The sequence below is a fragment of the Aegilops tauschii genome, chromosome 2, assembly GCF_002575655.3.
Source record: "Aegilops tauschii subsp. strangulata cultivar AL8/78 chromosome 2, Aet v6.0, whole genome shotgun sequence".
NCBI classification, from domain to species: domain Eukaryota; kingdom Viridiplantae; phylum Streptophyta; class Magnoliopsida; order Poales; family Poaceae; genus Aegilops; species Aegilops tauschii.
The window spans coordinates 15,810,344-15,827,375 of record NC_053036.3 but is presented as its reverse complement, the minus strand read 5'-3'; the positions used below and the strand labels follow the sequence as shown (position 1 = coordinate 15,827,375).

Below are 17,032 nucleotides of genomic sequence, written 5' to 3'. Positions count from 1 at the left end.
AGAGCCTTCGGTATGGCAAGTGCTGGGGTAGTGGTAAATAGTTCGGGAGCCTGCATAAAGAGAACTGGAGGTTAGGAATGTCATTCCGATTTATAAATTTTGATAGCGAATAGGTAATAAATTCGCCTATTCCGTCCAGAACCTAGATCCTTATGTACACTTGCCTAGAAGTTTAATCTACTCCAAACTAAGATAAGAACTGGTACTTTAGCTTACTTGAGCTGCATCGGCAAATCCTTTGATCCTTGCAAGAACCTGCAGTCCAAGTTCTTGAGCCTTCTGCCCACTCACCAATACTAATGCAGGAGCACCATCACTGCTCCATTATCTTCTCTTCCTTTTTTTTGGGCGTGACTGCTACTTCCACTCCAGCACCTATCATTGGATGTATCGGTTGGTTGCTTTGTATACAAAGCGGGGGAAACCCTTTTTCGGTAAAATCGCTGCTCCATGTAAAACAAACAGATAAGCACCATATATTCAGTTCATAGACGAACACACCAGGAAATTCTGGGCAAGTACACTGGATACTGGCAGTCGATGAACAAAGAGAACAAGTAAATTGTACGATGAAAAGAGGGCCTGAGGCTCAGCTTGTCTTCACCAACAATGAGTTATATACATAAGAACCTCAACATTTTTAATTTGAATGGATATTTACAACAGTCCTGCTAGAAATACTGAGCAACATACTAACATTTACCATTAACTGGATTGTAAAAACATACCAAGAAGACGAGCCCCGGACATCCACCATGACGCGGTTGCGGCACCCGGACTGATGCGCCATACGAGGCGCCGGAGAATGCGACTCCGCCTCGCCGATGTCCACCGCCGCGAGGGCTGCCGTCGTCTCCCGCGCCCGGTGGCTTGCATGGCAGGCACGCCGTGCCATGGCCTCGTCGGACGAGGCCCATGGTGAGTCTGCATGCTCCGCGCGCCAACGTACGGGTTGCGCGTCCGCCAGGGCGTTCGGATGCCAGACGGACCGCACGGCCTCCGGCGAGGCAGCTACGACCGGCCTAGCGCCGGATCCATGCGCCATTTGGACGGACGCAATGGATTTCCGATGGAAGGAGTTCGTGCCTTGCACGGGCCTCCTCCTGGGAGCGGCAGAGCGCTAGCCGGACGACCATCTCCTCCTCGGGGCCGCGTGGGATGAGCTCGGAGTCGACAGATCTGGAGGTGAAGGACTTGGATCCGCTGGCCGCCATGCCGGAGACGAGGTTGGGTGGCGGAGGGGAGCGGAAGGGAGGTGAATAAGTGGTTAGGGTTTAGTCCGGCGAGCGGATGCGGAGGAATTTATGTAGGGTCGGGTGGGCCAGCATGGGCCGAGGCCAACGTGCCGGGTGTGCCCAGCGCCCCCATATCCGCCCCATATTTGGGCTCGATATGGGGGTGCCGGTCAGCCCGGGCGTTTGAGGGCCGTCTGGGTTAAAAAAACGTGACCGGACAGCCCGCCCGGGCGTATAAAGCGGGTTTGAGAGGTCCGGCTGTAGATGCTCTAATACTGCCTTCTTTCTCTTCTGAAGATGATTCAAATTTTGCAAATTCAATAGACGAGCCTTACAAATTAGACACCATAAGTCCATAATATGTTGAACGAATGTGAGTTCTACATCGACGGAATAAAATTTGTGTGTAGTTGTAACCCAAGGAAAGGGGTCATGGGATAGCTATCCCACAACTAGAAAATGATACATAGTCGACGTTAAAAATGAGTGAAAAAATTTAGACCGCTAGGGATGAAAAATTACGTCAGGTGTGCGCCCCTTGATTGGGTGGATCTCGTTAAAGCTTTTGGTTAAAAGTGATGTGCATCATCATTGATTTATTTTTTAATTTACTTGCATGCAATAATATCCATGTTTAAGACAACGATTTTAAACTTTCTAATTTGGTACATCCCTTTTTTGTTCCTTTCTATGAATATACCCATGAGAGTTTTTTGGTATGTGTATACATGAGATACGGATATGTGAAACTTGATAGTATCCAATATATATAGTGTTACTATTCATCACCCAGGGTGTAGAATAAATTATTCTTCACCCGAGGTAATCTTACGATCATTTCATAATTAAATTACGTTTGGAATTCAAATAGTTACATTCTTATTGATTCACTATGTAAAATTTGACTAAAAAATAAAAATATAGGGCATAAGACAAGAAAATTTGCAGTTTATGTGTATTTTACACTATGTTTTTACGTTTGTAATTTTACATAACATAAAATATTTTTTATGACGATTATATATTTTTCTTACGGTCTCTTTTTACGTCAGAAATAAGACAAAACTTACGAAACTTAAAATTACGATGCATTAATGGTAAAATAGAGGGGGGTGAAGAATAACTATTCCTCACCCAGGGTGACGAATAGTCTACCCTAAAAATATGTAGGATACCACGTCATTTATATGTACACATAAATTTCACATCTAGATATGTACGTACAGAAAAATATCTTGAGTATGAACTTATATATATATATATATATATATATATATATATATATATATATATATATATAAGTTCATACTCAAGATATTTTTCTGTACGTACATATCTATATATATATATATATATATATAAGTTCATACTCAAGATATTTTTCTGTACGTACATATCTAGATGTGAAATTTATGTGTACATATAAATGACGTGGTATCCTACATATTTTTAGGGTATATACTCATACATTTACTTTACATCTCGCATATCCAGAAATATTTCCGCTAGTTGTTCGGTATTATACCTAAAGAAAATATCTATAAAAGACTAAAAACCGTAACCAATTCTTTGCTTGGGAGACATGACGGGATTTGGAAGGGGCACTGTAGCGTGGCGTCGCCGTAGCATCACAGAGCATGTAGCAGAGAATATTTCCAATTCCCAACTGTCAGCTGCTAAACCATACTCTGCTGTAGCCAGCACTTATGGGCATGAATCCCCACCAGGGCACCACCTCTAAATGTTCTTCTTCTCTGCACACCCCATTCATCCGGAGAACGATACACACTGTTGGAGAGGCGGCTGGCCGTCTGTACTGCTGACGGAGAAGCGCCACCCTCCTCATTAATTGCTTCACATGAGTACATGACAAGACTACTACCTAACCAAATTGGAAATCTTATTTACACTCCCCATATATAGGAAACGTTTGCCAGCTTGGTGCTAGTGTCCACTGCTTCACTTTGCCAGCTTGGTTTTCGTTTGCCGCAATAGCTAGCTGCTCCAAACCGATCGATCTAGTCTCGTTAGTCAGCCATGTGGAGGCTCACGACCAGTGAGGGTGGCGGACCATGGCTGAGGTCGAACAACGGCTTCCTCGGCCGGCAGGTGTGGGAGTACGACCCCGACGCCGGCACAGCGGAGGAGCGTGCCGAGGTTGAGAGGGTGCGAGCAGACTTCCGAAAGCACCGCTTCGAGAGGAAGGAGTCACAGGACCTCCTCCTACGCATGAAGGTACGTAGGACGTCCTCTTTCCCTTGACATGGCGAGCCGATCGAGTGCATCTGATTTGCTTTACTCCTATCAACACCACACAAGTGGTAAGCAATCTAAACAATTCAAGAAAAAAAAAACATCACACATTTAATTTGTTGGCCAAACAAGGGAAAACTGGACAACACAAATTTGCTCCAACACCCCCGCGTCGCTCTCTCCAGGGCGACACGGGCGGCTTCCGGAGAGCTATTCCCGCCGATCCTCCCAGAGCTTCTCGCCGCCGATGGCGATGGAGGAGGTCGCCGACGGTGGCCAGGCTTTTTCTACTTGAGTCGTGACGGTTGGAGGGTTGCCTTCTGGCGTGAAGGTGCGCCCTGCCGCTGCGGGCCGCCATCGTCTGGGTGGCGCGGCTCGACGGTGTTGGAGATGGCGTTGCCAGTACGTGCATGTCCTTGATGAACGCACGCACGTCTGCTCCTCCTCACGTCTCGTTCTCCCTCGATTTTACACGGGGAGTCGAATCGACCACTGTTCGGGTGCTCCACTGTAGGCGACCTCCGGCCAGTCAACGATTGCGCTTCCCCGTCATAGCTGAATCATATTCCCTGCGTGTTGGTTTAATTCTAGCACTCTAAGAGCATTTCAAACCGATCCCCTGTATCTCTTCTTAGTGAAGTAAATTTGGCTTTTTACTCCACTAAGTTTGAACTAGCCGATTCCCTATACGGCTTAGTGGAGTAAATTTTTTAATCCATCCCTAAAAATCTGACTATTTTTACTTCATCCCTACGCGGCCAAGTAAAATCGGCGCCTCTTCTCCCCGCCTCCTCTTCTCCCCCCGTACCGCCGCCGGCGCGCCCCCCGCCCTCCCCTGCCCCTCCAATGGCCAGATGTTGTGGCCGCCGGTCCCCGCCGACGATCCGCAGCGCGGATCCGTGCCGCCACGCGCGCGGGTCGTCCTCCGCGGGGTCTTCTTCGAGCCGCCGTCGCTGGTCGCCCGATCCGCACGCCGCCGCATCCCTACGCCGGTTCGAGGATTTCCCCGTCCTCCCTCTACCCCGGCCGCCGATGAGGACCTACGTCGGGGTCCTGCAGCGGCACTGGGGGACGTGGGTGGCCGAAATCACGGAGACCCACACCCGGTGGTGGCTCGGGACCTTCCACACGGCCGATCTCGCGGCCATGGAGTATGACCGCTGGCAGGTCCGCTACCACGATGCGGCGGCTCGGCTCAACTTTCCCTTTGGCACGGCTCCGGTCCATCTCGTCCCGCCGGAGCTAGGGGTGGTGAGCACGGCTATGGCGTGGGAGGACCGCGAGGCCGCCGACGAGGCCTACATGGAAGAGCTCTGTCGGGAGCACCTGAAGCTCGTGGAGGCGGAGCGGATGATCTTTGCCAACGCCGGCGGCGAGGTTATCGTTATCTCCAACGATGAGGTCAAAGGCGGCGAGGACGGTGGCGCGGAGGGCGGCGAGGACGAGGAGATCGACGTCGACGAGTGGAGGAGTGTCTTCCCCGACGACAGCACCGGCCCAGACCCCGCACGCGGCACACCGTACCTGGCGAGGAAGGATTGACTCGACCTACGCTTCGATCGAAAGTAGTTTATTAGTTGCTTAGTTTAGTTTAAATTTATGTTTTATATTCAGTTGTGCAAAACTATCTATATTTATGTCTGAATGCATGCTACTTTCGGTTCAAATTGCTTCAAATTTAATCAAATTAAAATTTACCCCGTTAAATCTAGGAGATCGGCTAGAAACGGCAAAAAAGTAGTGAAGTATTATATACTCCATTAAGAGTTTTACTCTGTTAATTTATAGGGGATCGCCTGGAGATGCTCTAGTATCTACCGAACGTCGGATTTGAGCGAGTCCCGAGTAGCTAGAAGAGCATGCCAAAAAACATCAGCAGTTGCGTGCCATGGGCCCACAGTCTGGGTGGCGCGGCTCGACGGCGTTGGAGATACCGTTTCGAGTACGTGCATATCCTCAATGAACGCATGTGCGTCTGCTTCTCCTCACATCTGGTTCTCGGATACCGTGTCCACTTATGGATATGCACGACATATCGATATGCAGGAGGACCGGCCACTAGAGAAGAGCAAAGGATTGGGAAGGACGTTTCTGGCGGTTGTGAGGGAGACTCTAGGCGGTGGCAGGGCGAGCCCATGGGTGGCCAGGAAGGTGCGCGGAGCAGCGAGCGACTCTAGCTGTTGGCGGCGGCGACGCGCTCATGCGGTGACCAAGATCCAGTCCTCCGCCCTAGTCCTCGTGCATGCGGTCATGCGAATAGAGAGGGAGAGAGTTGCTGCTCCTAGGGTTAGCGGTGGGCTTCTGCTAGGCTCAGGCAGCTCTTCCGTAATCCATCGGCTTTTTTATATTTTTGTTTAAATTAAAAAAAAAAGGATACCTGAGGGATATCACAGGTGTATCGTGCATATCGATAAGTGGACACACCAAGTCTGGATGCATAGGTACTCCCGAGCAGCTTGCTAACCAGCAAACCAATGGGAGATAAGTGGACACGGTGTCGGAGAAGCAGACGTGCATGCATTCATCGAGGACATGCACGTTCTGGTAACGCTATATCCAACACTGTCGAGCCGCGCCACCCAGACCATGGCGGCCCGCGGCGCGCACCTTCACGCCACAAGGCAACCCGCAAATGTTGCGACCCCGTGTAAAAAATAAACTTTGTATGTACTTTTGAAAATTCTCCATGTATTTAAAAAATGAGTTTACATATTAAAAAATTATTCATGTAATTAAATATATGCTCACTTTTTCTAAAGTATACATATATTCAAAGAAAATGATCTATATTTTTAAAAATTATTCACAAATTTGAAAGTGCACATCTGATTTGATGAATTGTCCATGCATTTAAAAATATGTAATTAAAACATGTTCACCTATTTTTGAAACATTTGTGTAATTTTGAAAGTATTCACACATTTCTGAACAAAATGGTAAAAAAAATGTAAGTACGAAGATTAAATGTACTTCTAGAAAAGTCTCATTTATCTTCGAAAATGTGTACGTATTAAAAATTATTCATATCATTAAAAAGGTGTTCACATATTTTCACAAATGTCCATGTATTTAAGAAAATGTTTATTTTTTAAATGTGTCCATGGATAATTAAATATATATTTCGTTTTAAATATCTCCGTGCATTTGAAAAGTATGTAATGAGAAAAGCATTCACCTAATTTAGAAATATGTTGATGTAGTTTTTAAGTGTCTTCCTAAAAATATTTATATATAATTTAATAGAAAATTGGAAGAAATGACAAACAAAAATGTAAAAAATAAAAGAATGGCTACAAAAGGTAAAAGATAAAGAAAAAGGTAGAAAAGAATGAAAACCACAAAAATAGAAAATAAAAGCGGAAACTAAAACAGAAAAGGTAAATGACTAAATGGTAAAGTAAATACATGAAAAAAGGTAAAAGTATCACAATAATGTACCTTGGCCCATGTAATGTGCCCCTTAGGTAATTTGTCTGCTCTATGCCGCTATTAGTAGGGAAAGTGCTTGGCCCATTCGATGGGGAAAAAGGAAAGAGGAAAGGAAGAAGAACAGGCTCAGCCTATGGTGAGGGAGAAAGTTTAGGCCTGGGAATTTTGGCTTGGATGAATTGGAAATATTTTCAAATGAACAAATTTCATGTTTAGATAAAGCAAACATAAGGAGAACTCAAATGCAATACCATCAATGGTTAGAAAATCAATTAGGATACTCTTGAAATTATTTCCTGCTCTCATATGACATAATTAATAAACACCCCATAACTCAACATGTTACAATACAACTGCACCGAGTTACTTAAATATGGAATTAAAAAATAGAGGCCCTCTTGGAGATACACGTAGTCCAAATGTGAATTATACCCAGTAAATAGCTAGAATTCATTTTATTTCTAAACAATAGCAAAGACCTAGAAAAAATGCTAAATTTTATACGAACAATGTAATATACACCATGTAAAAAATGTTTGACGCATTTTAGATTAAAAAACTTAATAGCCCCATTTAAATTTCATATTTTTGTATCACATTTCATTTTATAGGAATTGAAAAATAAAGAAGATGCATGTAAAGGTAGTTACTTTCCTAAGCAAACATTTGATTTTTTCTGTGTAGGAGCTAAAAGTTACAAAAGTACTTCGATATGACTCGTTTTGCATTCCAGGCCTCATTTGAGATACATGTAGTTTCAATTTTAATTATATCCAAGAAGTGTCTAGAAAAATATTTACTACCTAAATAATACCAAATCATTTCAGGAAATGGCTAATTTTAACATGAACATTATAATGTAGAAAAAATGTGGAGCATCCTCGATAAATGTTTTTGGAAGGTACTGCAGAAGGTACATTAACTTGGTATTTCTTAAAAACATATAATACAAATTATTATATAACAATATGGAACATGAAGGTTTTTTTTGCATAATAGTGTCGACCATGTGTATAAGGGGCGGTTGAACCGATCGACTAATGTAAGGTGTCTAAATATTAAGTGCAAATGATGAAGAAAATTGGTGTTAACACACATGATTGGACTATGGATCATACGGTGGAAGGAGAATGTCGTGTTGTTTATTCCAGTATATCAAACTGTGTTATTCAAAGTTAAACTAAATACATGAAAATAAATCAAATTCACCGAGATCAATGGCTATAGGTTCTGATGACAAAAGGACCTTTGAAAAATAGAGTGAAATAAATAGATAGGAATACACACCTCTGAGTAGAAAAATGATTTGTTCTAATGAGACACATTATTATTTGATGTGAAACGAAGACATGTAATCGATAGTTTTGTCAAATAAATGTAGCGAATAAAATACATACAATATGATACTCATGAAGTCACATATAGACCTCACATAGGGTTCAGATTGGTCGTCCAATGAGATTTCATACATAAGCAAGTTAGTCTACATTAACAAATAGTACGTATAACGAAGCTTTGTACATGCGCCTACACAATAGATTAAGGGTAAAGGATAATGTCATGTCATTTAGCCTGTATATAAAAGTATGTTTTCAAAATGGTAGTAAGGGCATAAAAATACTAGATACTATATTTTTCTTAAATATACTGAACTGAATGGACAATGTATAGAAACTATATCAAAGATGAATCTTTACCAGTTATTAGTGAAACTTGAAACCATATATGTCATACATTTTAAAGCTAACAAAACAATTAAGGCTTAATGTATTTGGGAAAGGTCAAATGGAGTGATATGATTAATCATTGTAAGATTTTAACACAAAATTGATTTTTATGTGAATATTGCATTACACATTGAAGTACACATTGAAAATACACGATTATTTCAAGTAGCGTTTGACTTTTATTGCCTTTAAAGTGTATATTAATTATTTACCATCAACTAAACGTTTCAATCTTAATTTAGTTTTCCTAAATCAAAAGGACAAAAGATTGTTGACGTAAACTATAATCAATTTTTAAAATCTAATATGAATTTTCTCTCTCATAATTTATATAGCACATCATAGCAAAATTTAAGTGATTCTATAGGACTTATTTGATTCGCATTATGGAGGGGAGAAAACAACAGTAGTTATAATACTAAGTGGCTAAATCCCCCCTTTTTTTTGCGGATAAATACCCATTGTTATTGATAACCATATGAATTACACCACTATTACACTTCCGCACTTATTCTAATTCTACCTCACCTGATGTCAGGCCTATGCCTTCGTGTTTATTTTATGCTCCATTTTTGTTAGATATTTCACTAGAGGTGGTTAATTCAGTTTGTGGGGGAGCTTTCATTGTGTTTTAGTTTGCTAATTTTTTGATTTCCATTGTCAATCCATGCATCACTAACTGACACTATTAGATAGAAAAAAAACAGAATACAACTATGGAGAATATGTGTTACTGCGTTGTATAAAATAAACCGACTAAGATGTTTTCTGCGCATGTGCATGCTCCACTCTGCTAGTTTTTCAAATTTTATCTTAAATTTGAATAGAAATCTCTTCACCAATGTGTAGGTTATTTTGTACAAATTTAGTGTTTTTATTCGTAGATGTATGGTAGCAATCTTGTGTCAAATAATCCATATATTCAATCTATATATCGATCAAAGTTACATCATGAAAACGTTCATGTCGTATGTTTCTATATGGAGGTTGGTGCTATTTTTGTAGGGTACATCATTTAATATGTATTGTTTGGTCCTGATGGTGTATATCCTTCCTTGTAGTATGCAAAACTCAACGCACCTTCAACGCATATTCCAACCCTTAAGCTTGAAAATACTATAGAAGTCACTGAGGAAATTATATCTGCTTCTTTGACGCGAGCATTAAATCAATATTCAACTCTACAAGCACATGATGGACATTGGCCTGGTGATTACAGTGGAATTTTGTTCATTATGCCCATCTTTGTAAGTATTTTACTAAGATTATTGTGGTGCAATTTTTTCTATATATGATTACTTTTTTCTTACATACCAACAATACTATAGGTTGTGAAATCCTAGATTTTGGGAGATAACTATGTCCATTACATGTAATTGCAATACATATTTTACATTATCCAGTAATGTACATTTTATATAGCAATACAACCACATAGGTGGTGTACTATCATATGCCCTATCCCATAAGAAAAAATCAATAATTATCATACATAATATACGGAAATTATTCAAATTGGTAATTGGGTGCAGAGTTTAACTGAAAGATTGATTGAATTGTTTCAGATGTACTAGATGAAGTTATGCCGATTCGAGGTTATTCGTGGTGATCAACCACTTCATTTTAGAACTTCTTTCCTAGTAACTAATATGATTTAGGAAACTATAAGTGTAATATTGTTACCCCTGCCTTGGCGTAAATATTAGATGTAAGAGTCATTAAAAGGTTCACCTTTTTTATAAGAAAACAAATTTCCAAATTTAAAATGTGTTCGAAAGAAATTATGCAAGTAGATGTCTTTTCTTTATGTGTATGTAAGTTCTCGTGAAAAGAATGATCGTTCCTAGGGTCTGTGTAAATATAACAAGTTTAGTGGTTACAAATTGCTTTTCTAATGGATGAAATTGGATTAATTTTTCCCCAAAATTTTAGCTTGAACATTTACAACAATATAGAAGACTTGAACATTTCTTATCTAGACGTGTTATTACACTATGTCTCAGGATCATAGAAGTATATAGCCATAATTTACTGCAAGGTATGCCAGAACACTGCCAAATCAAAATGTGTGACACACATTATGACAACACTCGAATGACTACCAATTAAATGTGTGAACTAATTTTGGATTTAGGGAAGCTTCTAATTATTTATTTGAATTTATTCTTCATCGAAGTAATTTTGCTCGTCTTGATGATGATCCTCGTACATTTGGATGTTCTTTTATGTTGCAGATATTCTCTTTATATGTTACAGGATCACTTAACATTGTACTATCTTTTGAACACAAGCATGAGATATGTCGCTACATTTACAATCAACAGGTAGGGAATTAAATCTAGCATATGATTTCAAAACAAAAAAATTGCGAATTTGTTGTGTATTATAAAAATAAAAAGAATATCAATCAATATAATATTTGCAGAATGAGGATGGAGGGTGGGGAAAGCAAGTTCTTGGGCCAAGTACCATGTTTGGAACATGCATGAATTATGTATCCTTAATGCTTCTTGGTGAGAAGCTAAATGGGGATCTCGACGCATTAGCCAAAGGTCGTTCTTGGATTATATCTCATGGAAGTGCAACTGCCATACCACAATGGGGGAAAATATGGCTCTCGGTATATTAAATAACATAGGATTTTGATGATGCCCCTTATTCCTAATTACTGAGATAATATTAGTTCTGATCTATACTAAGATTAACACAAGCAACTCGTGTATAACATCACAGATAATAGGAGTCTACGATTGGTCAGGAAATAATCCAATTATTCCTGAATTATGGTTGGTTCCGGATTTTCTTCCGATTCACCCAGGTACTTGTTCAATATGCTATATAGTACACAAAAAGATAAGAAGCAAATTATATAAATGTGGGATATACGTACATTATTTAGTTGTGCAAGAAATAGACTAATGGTTTATGTGAGGGACCACACTGAATTACTTACAGAAAAAAGAAATATTGCAATCGTAGCACCTGGAAAGGTTTTGCTGAAGAAGACAAGCACATAAGAAGAGCAAGCTTTAATTTAGGAGATGATTTCATGTATATTTCAAGGGGTGCTCTCCAATGCATGGATCGCCATATATGTCTGCCGCCAATGATAAACTATAGAAAATAATCTTTTGTCTTTCTATTAGTTGATATTTATCTTTCATAGGCCACTCAATAAAAATAATACTTCATATCTAGGTCGATTTTGGTGCTATACCCGATTGGTGTACATGTCAATGGCATACCTTTATGGAATAAAATTTGTTGGTCCCCTTACTCCAACAATATTAGCATTGCGGGAAGACCTCCATAGTGTGCCGTACACGAATATTGACTGGGACAAGGCACGTGATTCTTGTGCTAAGGTTTGTTAATTTCTTACTATGTATCCTACTGCTAATTATTACTAATTCAAGACGTAACCTTGTTCGGATTTGTCTGATATCAAGTTTAAAAATGACTACAAACTATCAAGTACATCCATGTCACATTGACTGGGTAATTCTATAAAGATGAAATATCTAGATAGGAAAGCTAGTTTAGTTCGAACATGTTTTTTGTTACAGGAGGACCTGCATTACCCACGCTCACAAGCGCAAAATCTTATATTTGGTTGCCTAAACAAGTTTGTGGAGCCAATTTTGAATTGTTGGCCGGCCAACAAGCTAAGAGAGAGAGCTTTGAGTAACCTCATGAAGCATATCCATTACGAGGATGAAACAACTAAATATGTTGGCATTTGCCCTATTACCAAGGTGAAATAATTAAAATTTAAGTTGCACATTTCTTTTACTAACAATCTACATTATTTTTATCAAAAAAATTAACATAATTTAATTATTCTTAGGCATTAAATATGATATGTTGCTGGGTAGAAAACCCAAATTCGGACGCGTTCAAACAACATCTTCCAAGGTTTTATGATTATTTGTGGCTTGCAGAAGATGGGATGAAGGCACAGGTATAGATTTATTTGTGTGTCAAAGTTTTAGACATTAATGTAATTGATGAATAGATTTGTTTGTCTCAAATAATGTGGTACCATTAGTCTCACGAGGAATTTCTTTTGATCCCTAACTAAGTTGCATGCAATAGGCATGATTTAAACATGCCCAAGTTTCATAGTAGTGAAATTGTAGTTGCATCTATACTAGGACGCACATTCTCTTTAGGTGCACCTTATAAGACATGAAAAAGAACCAGCATTCTTCCTATCTTAATTTTAGTTATTCCCAATGTGAAAAATATGGATATGTGTATTTAATTTATATTGAATGCTATAACAAGTATTTAAAATTAATAAAAGGAATTAATTAGAACGCCAGCTATGGAAAATTCAAATGATGATGTATTGTATATTACAGGTATACGATGGTTGTCATAGTTGGGAAATAGCATTCATAATTCAAGCCTATTGCTCCACAAATCTTATTGGCAAGTTTGGGCCAACTATAAAAAAGGCTCATGAGTTCATGAAAAACTCACAGGTTTTTTGTTCTCCATAATATGCCTGAATTGATCCTAGAGCAATTGTAACATGTTTTCTTATAATTGAAGGTCCTTAGCAACCATCCAAATTATGAACGTTACTATCGTCATAGATCAAAAGGTTCATGGACCCTTTCAAGTGTTGACAACGGTTGGTCTGTGTCTGATTGTACTGCAGAAGCTGTTAAGGTTAATATAAGTATTTGTGTTCTTTAATTAATTTGATACGTAAGAATATTTATTTATGGTATATATATAATTGGTTATCTAGTACAATTTGTAATGAAATGGTCATTTTTGTGTGGAAGAGGTTAACTTGTCACAATTCCTTCAGGCATTGCTACTGTTATCAAAGATATCACCCGACCTTGTTGGAGATCCAATAAAACAAGAACGATTGTATGATGCCATCGATTGCATCCTATCTTTCATGGTATGACCCTCTTAAATAAACCAATTATAACTAACTTTAATATATATATATTCTTGGATAAACATTACATATACATGACCTACAAAAGGTCCACACACCTAATTAACTAGTTTTATCTAAACAATAATAGTGTGTCTATTGTGCATACGCTAGAAAAGTATTGGTGTACGATATATAGTTACTGATGAAATTGAGAGGATGAATATAATGCACATATAATAGTGCAAGAAATTTTAGAGAATTTAATATGTAAGAATTAAATCATTTGTTCCATTAAACATCTCACTAATAGCAAGTTCTATTTTTTCGTGCTCAAGAATAAGGATGGCACCTTTTCTACGTATGAATCTAAGCGGACCTTCTCTTGGTTAGAGGTATGTAACACTCATTTCTACTTCATAAACTGAACTAATAGAGATGAATTATCAATTTTTTTTGAACATGTCCATTGCCATAGGAATTTGGAAATATAGAAGGTACACATTGTAGGGATTATTTGCAATACTATGTAGTTGTTTGGTCGTATGGTATTACTAATTGCTAATGTATTTTTCTTATAAAATTTGCAAAATAGTGATTAAGAACCTTTTGTGAATTTTTGTCCCCTTTCATTCTCAAGAACATGTTACTCTCCCAACCATTATATTTCTACCACCCCTCTCTACTCTGATTGGTTTTCTTTTTCACAAGCTAGGTTCTCAACCCTTCTGAGAGTTTTCGGAATATTGTTGTCGACTATCCGTAAGAGATGCAAACACTCTTTAATTCATAATTATCATATATTCTTCATTATTATATCCATTAAGTGAACTAAATTGTGACATATAAAAAATTTGGTAGATCTGTTGAATGTACATCATCGGTGCTTGATGCTTTGATTATATTCCAAGAGGTACATCCACTATATCGTAGAAACGAGGTAGAAAAATGCATTCGAGATGCTGCTAAATTTATTGAAAACAATCAAAAGAATGATGGTTCATGGTAAGTAACATTATGCAATTTATGTGTGTAAATTATTTTACTTCTGATTCAGAATGTGGGACTATAGTCTTGTTATTATCTTGTAGGTATGGCACATGGGCAATCTGTTTCACTTATGGAACCATGTTTGCGGTAAGAGGATTAGTTGCTGCTGGAAGAACCTATGATAATAGTTATCCCATCAGGAAAGCATGCACCTTTTTGTTATCAAAGCAACAAAGCACCGGTGGATGGGGTGAAAGCTATCTTTCTAGTCATAATGAGGTAACATATCTAGTTACCTTAATTCATCCATGAATTCCTTCAAATGGTAGTTAGATGTCTTATAGTATACAATATAATGTGGTGCCATTTCAGAGTTTAGTTGTGTGATAAAATCATACTAAGTATTAGAGAACATTATAAAAACAATAGAAGATGATCTACTGGATGGACTAAAAATGGTTATACTTTCAACATATATAACTTGAATTGTTAAGTATGTCCAACAAAAAGGACGCCCAATTGGACAAACCTCACTAAATACAATGGAAGTCTTGTGAAAGCACCAAGAGAGCAGAAACTAGAGTTTATTTGACAAATCTAGCTATCAACATCCATTTTTTCATGAAAGACCTAAAATTATGCATGATATTAGTAAAAGTACAAATTTATCTCTTAGAGAAAAGATAAATTGACCATGGGCAGTGGATAAATCTTATATTAGGTTAGGTTACTTTTATTTATTTATTTGTACCACACAATAACAACTACTCCCTCTGTCCCATAATATAAGAGCGTTTTGACACTACGTCAAAACGCTCTTATATTATGTCAAAACGCTCTTATATTATGGGACAAAGGGAGTACATAATACTCATGTGACATGGATCTCACCTACCCGCCCCCATGTTTAGGTCCTTCCCGTCCGAGCCTTGATTCTTAAGAATAACATGTGTATCCTAATCATGTTAGCACTACTAACTTGCTAAAACAAAAAGGAACCAAATAGGTACTACCGAAAGGAGTATCTAAATAATTATAGGAACAAATGTTGAGCCTCAAATATAGCATGGGCCTTCCATTTATTTTTACACAATCCATAAAATGAAAATTAAATCAACATCTAAAATCTCAGGGTTAACTCTTGTCAGCTAGAAGCATGGGTTAAAGTTTATCCATATATATTTATGAGTATATATGTTTTCTAATAAATTTTGTTACAGGATTATGTTGATAGCCATAAACCTAATGTTGTGAACACTTCGTTTGCGATGTTGGCTTTAATTTATGCTGGGCAGGTTAGTTTTCGTTTCTTGAAGGTGGTGTTCATATGGTCTTTTAATTAAAAGGCTCTCATAACATTTCACCCTTCTGGGATATTTGCATTATCTAAAAAAAATTCTTTATATTGTCTTTGTAACTAGGTTGAACGAGATCCAGTACCACTATTTCAGGCAGCAAGACAATTAATCAACATGCAACTAGAAACAGGCGAATTCCCCCAACAGGTTACTGTGTCCCTATAATTTTTCAAATGAACAATTAATAGTCTTAAGATGATTCTTTTATGATTGCAACAAATACATCCCCAAAAGTAATAGCTAATAAAAGTTAATCTAGGCCTTTCTAGAACTGAATGTAGAAACAACAACAATGTGAAACAAACTATATGAAAGTGCCGAGATGTGCAATGACATTGGCACACATGCAGAGTCTTATATTACCCTTAGTTAATCCACTGCTATGTTGAACTAATTAATAATCATTGAGAATTGTAACTTAAACTGCATTTACCTTCATGCTTGTTCTTTCACTATGATACAGGAACACGTCGGATGCTTTAACTCCTCCTTGTACTTTAACTATGCCAACTATCGCAACTTATACCCGATTATGGCTCTTGGGGAGCTCCATCGTCGATTGCTAGCAATCAAACATTAACAATATATAGAAGATTACGCGAGGAGGGGGAGGTTTGTTGTAAGAAATAAAACTGTTGCTCCCAAGAGCAATTGTTGTGCTTTGTGTTTGATGATTAGTGTGAACTTTCCAACAATTCATCATGTAACTCTTTGGAATTATTATTATGTGTACTTTGAGCCACACACTTTATTTACTAGCTATGAAGGGAGCGAGTTATCACACCCTTTTTCTTTGTCAATGATACATTAAAGTACACATATGCACGTAATGTCATACAAGATTACTTCCGAGCACATGCAATGACCATATCCTCATGCAAACACGATTCACAATGATGGGCACTTGGTCATATGGACCATGCCACCTGTCACATGTCTCAGGTTGTTGTCGACTCCCGGAGATGCTCATAGGAGGAGGGTGTGCATGCGTGCGTTCACAACGGTGAGTGTATGTTCGTGTATGTGAGCGACTTCGATTGTTCTGTGTTCAAACAAAAGATCATTGTCGACGCACAAAATTCATGTAATGCGTATAAGAGGGTATATTGGGTGAAGCCATAGATGCTATGGTGACACAAG

General features: G+C 38.6%; 1 protein-coding gene across 1 annotated transcript; it reads left to right on the top strand.

Moving 5' to 3' along the window:
• Window positions 1–3,178: 3,178 nt before the first annotated feature.
• LOC109777463 (achilleol B synthase) lies at window positions 3,179–16,689 on the top strand. The gene is made up of 18 exons (XM_020336096.4): window positions 3,179–3,470; window positions 9,706–9,891; window positions 10,879–10,968; window positions 11,070–11,264; window positions 11,378–11,462; window positions 11,843–12,009; window positions 12,211–12,399; window positions 12,492–12,605; window positions 13,009–13,131; window positions 13,202–13,321; window positions 13,467–13,565; window positions 13,883–13,939; window positions 14,260–14,306; window positions 14,406–14,549; window positions 14,636–14,813; window positions 15,755–15,829; window positions 15,956–16,039; window positions 16,356–16,689. The coding sequence occupies exons 1-18, from the start codon at window positions 3,273–3,275 to the stop codon at window positions 16,470–16,472; spliced, it is 2,268 nt and encodes a 755-aa protein (XP_020191685.3). The 5' UTR covers window positions 3,179–3,272; the 3' UTR covers window positions 16,473–16,689.
• The last annotated feature ends 343 nt before the right edge of the window (window positions 16,690–17,032 follow it).